Below are 6,000 nucleotides of genomic sequence, written 5' to 3' on the forward strand. Positions count from 1 at the left end.
TCATTTGGGCTTCCCATCTTAAGCCCCGCCCATAGGGCGGGTACCGTTGCTGGTCTTACTATAATTCACCAAATGTCCGTCTGTCCGTTCGAAGGTACCGCAAAAACGGCTCGACCGATCGCAACGATATTTTGGGTGGGTATTCCTGGGATCCCTGGGAGTAAAATAGGCTATATATTGTTTTTCCAATTATTCCAAGTTTTCCAATTTTCCAGTTTTTCCAAACACTATGGAATAATATTTGCCGATATGAACAGTAATGTGGCTTTTATTGAAATTCTACAAATACTGTTTAGATTTTGATGACAATTATGAACATGCCGCGAATGCAGAAGTGGACAGATGACGGCAATGTGCGGGTTTGATAATATCCAAATACAACCGTCATTCAATCGTAATGTTAAACGTTAATCGTGTTAATCGTTTTGTTAAAGTATCAATTGATGATTGGAATTGAGTGAATACAATTCCGATTTTGAATTCGTAATTGTATTCACCCGACCATACGGAACTTCACATCAGGATTTAAATATTTGTTTATGTCACGAATGTTGTTAAAAGTTTATTTTGTATATTAATGCTATTTAATTTGTGATTGGAGTTATGCTGTTTGGAATGAAAAAAGAGATATCGAGTTCAAGTGAATGACGGAATGCCGTGACGGTTTCTACTTTCTAAACGTGAATTCGCGGATCGCCTTATGCAGATTCGCCATTGACTGGGTATGAAAAACACGTACCCGTTTGTTTGCGAACGTGTACGTTTTTCATGTAAGTCCTTCACGAACTTGCTGTCCATGTCTGCCGTATGACTAAAGGTGCTACAGGAATGTGGAATTTATTGGTTTCATGCTTTAGCATGAGCCGTTTCTGCATTGTCTGTTTGCTTCTGGCCTCCCACCCGTGTGTAGCACGGGTACCTCACTAGTTAATCTAATATAATTAATCACTCGAATAGTTGAATGATTCATTTATTTGTTTTCATCTTGCTTCCGTAATAACCCATTTTGATGAATGTACATTGACCACTCAACTGTACCAACTGTCCATTATTGGACGTGCCAGATTTCCGCAAACCCATCAATTTCTATTTGTTTGCCTTCTAGTTGGTTTATTCAGATGAACTACATGCACAAGGTGCAGAGTTGGGGTGGTGGTGTTGGGGTGCTAGGTTAAAGATCCGATCCGAAGAGGGCAGTAGGGATTTATAAAGTGCGATGACTTCTCAAGTACCAGGATTACTTTGCGAAGTTGGAGAAAACATTAGAATCAAAAGTTAATAAATCAACAATGGGCATCAATGTCGTATAAGAAGAGTCATCTTCTTTAATTGGTCTGTGACCCAACGTGTCTGCTTCAGTGTATCTTGTGAAGGAAGGATTTTCTAAGGTTATCCTCATTCTGAGGTTACATTTGGAGAAAATGAAACGAGTCTTGCAGTCATGTGTTGATTCCCTTACAATTTGACAAACTTGAGGCCCCCGTGACTGATTTACAATTGCCTGGGTAGTCGGAGGGTAATATGATCGTTTGTGTGAATGTGATTGGCCCTGACCTTCCATCCTTGTTTCCTCTAGACAAAACCCGAGGTTGGTCACGGTGGTGGAGTGCGCGGCTGCACTGACTCGCTGTGTTTCGCATCTTGTCATGAACTTGCTCTTTGGCCTGCTGGATGGACTCTCTTGCATGTTGTCAACTTGGAGGACAGATGACGTAACCAAGCTATGATAGAAGAACCCTGGCCTTGAAGATCGCCGCTAAATGTCCGTTGCCTTATTAAACGAGTCGCTTCAAATGTTCAAGAGCAAAAGTAATTTGTTGTGACTTTGAGTCCACAAAACGCAATTGTTGTGCCCATCGATGGTCTTTGTGAGCTACAAAGATAAGATTTTCTAAAGTTGATAACATTGAAACTTCCTTCGTGTCCCATCACTATTGGACTTATTTTGTGTTCCCCTCGAAGGCTTTTTTGGTGCACAGGAAACAAGATTTCTTTTTAACCGTATTGATTCGTTCATTCCATGACTTTTGTGACCGAACTTTAATGGACGTCTTTGAATTGGTTTATTGTATAAAGCTGAGGATGTGCAATGCATTGATGGTCCAGCTATTCTAAGTATTCTAAGATCACACTTCCAAAGGCTGCAGTATTCAAAACGCACCACACCTACCCACTCACATGACCTTGGTAAACCCCCATGTCGGAATTTAGATTTATTTTGTTTTTGTTTTTGAACTTCGATTTCATGTTATTGTTACACTTTAAACAAATAAAATTATTTAAGTCTGCATTCTCACTATCTTTTACTGGTCATATTATCAACATCACTAAAGTGACATCAGCTGCTTTGGAATAGGGTAACACATTTTAACTTGGGTACTTTCTTCCTCAAGTGCCTTCTATCTTTGTAATAATTTTCTCAACCTCAATCAGGATTTCATATAAACTGCGATGATGGATTCCATGACCTTGCTCATGATTGGAAGTAAACTGATAGGTCTAGTTAAGGGGATCAGTTTTTGCATCTTTACCGACACCACCAAAGGTGTAAGAAGGTTGTTTTCACCCCCCCCCCCCCCGTGTGTTTGTTACGTGTAAAAATCGAAGATTATTAAAGTGTTGGCCTTGTGCGTTATTACTTGGCAAAAAAAAAAAATTTTTTGCAAGTATGTTGATCGTCCGTCCGTCCGTGTGTGTGTGTGTGTGTGTGTGTGTGTGTGCGTGTGTCCGCTCACTTGTACTTGCCTGCAGGTCACAATTTTAAACCGATCTTCACGAAACTTTACCAAATGGTAGAGTTTGTGTTCCGACAAAATCCTATATATTTTGGGGTCAAAAGGTCAACATCGGCCAAAGGTCAACCATTTCAAATTTCTAAAATCCTCTTTTCATCCGATTGACTTGAAATTTGAATAGGATTTACATATCGGCTTACTGAATTCAACCACCAACTATTTTTGAGATCAGCGTAAGCCAAAAGAGAAACAGGCCAAAAGTCAACAACAATTTCAAATTTCTAAAATCCTCAATTTTCATACGTTTCACTTGAAATTTGAATGGGATTTTCATAGCTAACTGAATTCAACCACCAACTATTTTTGAGATCAGCGTAGGCCAAAAGGTCAACTTAGACCAAAGGTCAACCACTTTTTGTTAATTTCTAAAATCCTAAATTTTCATCCAATTGACTTGAAATTTGAATGGGATTTACATATCAGCAAACTAAATTCAACCACCAACTATTTTTGGGATCACCATAGGTCAAAGGTCAACAACAATTTCAAATTTCTAAAATCCTCAATTTTCATTTGATTCACTTGAAATTTGAATGGGATTTACATATCAGTTAACTGAATTCAAACAAGAACTATTTTTGAGATCAGCATAGGCCAAAAGGTCATAATAGGCGAACGGTCAACCACTTTGTTCAAATTTTTAAATGCCTCAATTTTCATTCGATTGACTTGAAATTTGAATTGGATTTTCATGTCAGCTAACTGAATTCAACCACCAATTATATAAGAGGTCAAAAGGATGCTCTACTGAGTGTCATTCGGCTTTGTTCTCTTTTGCCAAGTGTCACTCTGAGTGATTTTTCATTCTGTGTTTGTCTGTCTGTATGTCAGTCGCCTACAGGTCACAATTTTCAACCGATCTTCATGAAACTTCACCAAATGGTGGGGTTGATCATAAACAAGAAGCCTATTGTTTTTGGTGTCAATAGGTCAACATAGGCCAAAGGTCACCAACTTTGCTAAATTTCTAAAATCCTCAATTTTCATCTGATTGACTTGAAATTTGAAGATAATTTGCATATCGGGTCACTGAATTCAACCACCAATTATATTTTAGGTCAATATAGGCCAAAATGTCATCATAGGCCAAATCTCTAAAATCCTCAAGAATTCTTCCAATTGACTTGAAATTTCAATAGGATTTGCATATATGGTCACTTAATTCAACCACCAATTATTTTTGAGCTCAACATAGGCCAAAAAACAATTTTAGGGATTTTGCAAGTATCGTGCTATACACAACATATTTCTCGTTTGTTTGTTGCTATACACGACCTTTTAATCCTATTGACCCGAGTAGGGGATAAATGGGGGTTCTGAGGCACATTAAATTTAACATTGAAGTCGATGGGGAAAATTAAGGAAACTTATTGACTCACACCCCCTCTCTCATAAAATTACTCCCCTTTTTCTCATTAAATTGTGCCCCTTTTTACTCTCACCTGAGGAGGCTATTGCATTTGAGTGTGTTTGTGTTTGTCCGCACAGAATAAATATGATTTTCTCTGCAACTGTTGGTCCGATTGACAGGAAATTTTCACTCAAAAAATTGCGCCCCTTTTGGTGCAACTCCACCTGTATAATTTTGAATAATAATTATGATGTCATCGGTCACGTGGTTTGGCCGCCATATTTGTTTTAGCACAAAAACCTTTCCGCTGGTGGGATTAAACTGGATTAAACTCCATACTTGGATGACCTGGAGATGACCTTTATTGAGTTTTCCCCATTAACTTGGCTTGGGTTCTGAGGCACATTAAATTTAACATTGAAGTCATTGGGAAAAAAGGGAAAAACTTATTGACTCACACCCCCTCTCTCATAAAATTACACCCCTTTTTCTCTCAAAAGATTGTGTCCACTTTTTACGAGGCTAATTTACCAACTGCTAAAACACATAGAATTTAAAATTTGAAGTCAATGGGGAAAGAGCTAAAAAACTTAACTCACTGGATTTTCAACCAGATTTCACCCTCTTTTGAGACACCCTATTTCCAAATATTTAATCCTCAATCAACCTAACTACTACTCATAGTATCTAGCTCACCTCAAATTTAACATTGAAGCCAATGGGGAAATGTATGGAAACTTATTGACTCAAACCACCTATCTTGAAAAATTACACCCCTTTTTTTTCTCATTAAATTACGCCCCTTTTCTCCTTCCTAAGCCCCACCCACTTTTTACTAAGCCCCACCCACTTTCCCTAAACCTTGCCCATGGCTTGAAATGCCAGGCATGCCAGGCTTGAAAAATTACACCCTTTTCTCCCTGCATTTAACTTATTAACCCCCCCATTTTTCATTATACTCATACAGAGACCCAACGAATATTTGTGTTTCATTTTTACGTAATAACTTAATTCTCTTAGAAGAACAATCACCATCTAGAATATTGACAAATGTTATATTAGAATTTAACTCTTGGTTTAGGTATCGCCGTTGAGCTGATAGGAAATGATTAACTTCTCCTAATGTTCTTGTTTGAGCACCTCCCGAGCCTCATATCATTTTGAGATTATAGTAAATTATTTTCCCCCCAATGTCTTGGCAACCATTAAAGTTTTCAGTCCACTCAAGGATGTTGTCTCTCAGAGACTTTAACTTATTCGTATTTAAATTTATTCGCTATTTTGTTTTATCTACTCTTACCCCTGTTATTTCTTCAATAATACTTATTTGATATTTCTCACATTCATGATGTTTTCCATGTATATACCAAGGCTGTATATACCTCCACTCTTTAGTTTGGTTAATGCTTGGTTCTATCATTTATATACTAGTAAAAAAGGCTGCGGTAGCCCATTAAAATCCCTAACCCCCCTTTTTATCTTATCACATATATTTATCTTATCACTTATACTTATAAATTTATCTTATCAGTTATCACTTATATATTTATCTTATCACTTATACTTATATATTTATCTTATCACTTATATATTTATCTTATCACTTATATATTTATCTTATCACTTATATATTTATCTTATCACTTATATATTTATCTTATCACTTATATATTTCTCATCACTTATATATTTATCTTATCACTTATATATTTATCTTATCACTTATATATTTATCTTATCACTTATATATTTATCTTATCACTTATATATTTATCTTATCACTTATACTTATAAATATATGTGATAAGATAAATATATCTTATCACTCATACTTATATATTTATCTTATCACTT

The 6,000-nt window shown here is 36.5% G+C and overlaps 1 protein-coding gene across 1 annotated transcript in view; it reads left to right on the forward strand.

Annotated features, from left to right (window-relative positions):
* Window positions 1-2,290, forward strand: part of TMEM214 (transmembrane protein 214) — a 46,743-nt gene extending 44,453 nt beyond the window's left edge. The window contains exon 17 of the mRNA XM_068104264.2: window positions 1,577-2,290. Within this exon, the coding sequence (XP_067960365.2) occupies window positions 1,577-1,727 (151 nt within the window). The 3' untranslated portion in view covers window positions 1,728-2,290. The remainder of the gene's footprint in view (window positions 1-1,576) is intronic.
* Window positions 2,291-6,000: the final 3,710 nt, after the last annotated feature.

The sequence above is a fragment of the Myxine glutinosa genome, chromosome 8 (genome assembly GCF_964187855.1).
Source record: "Myxine glutinosa chromosome 8, kmMyxGlut1.1, whole genome shotgun sequence".
NCBI classification, from domain to species: domain Eukaryota; kingdom Metazoa; phylum Chordata; class Myxini; order Myxiniformes; family Myxinidae; genus Myxine; species Myxine glutinosa.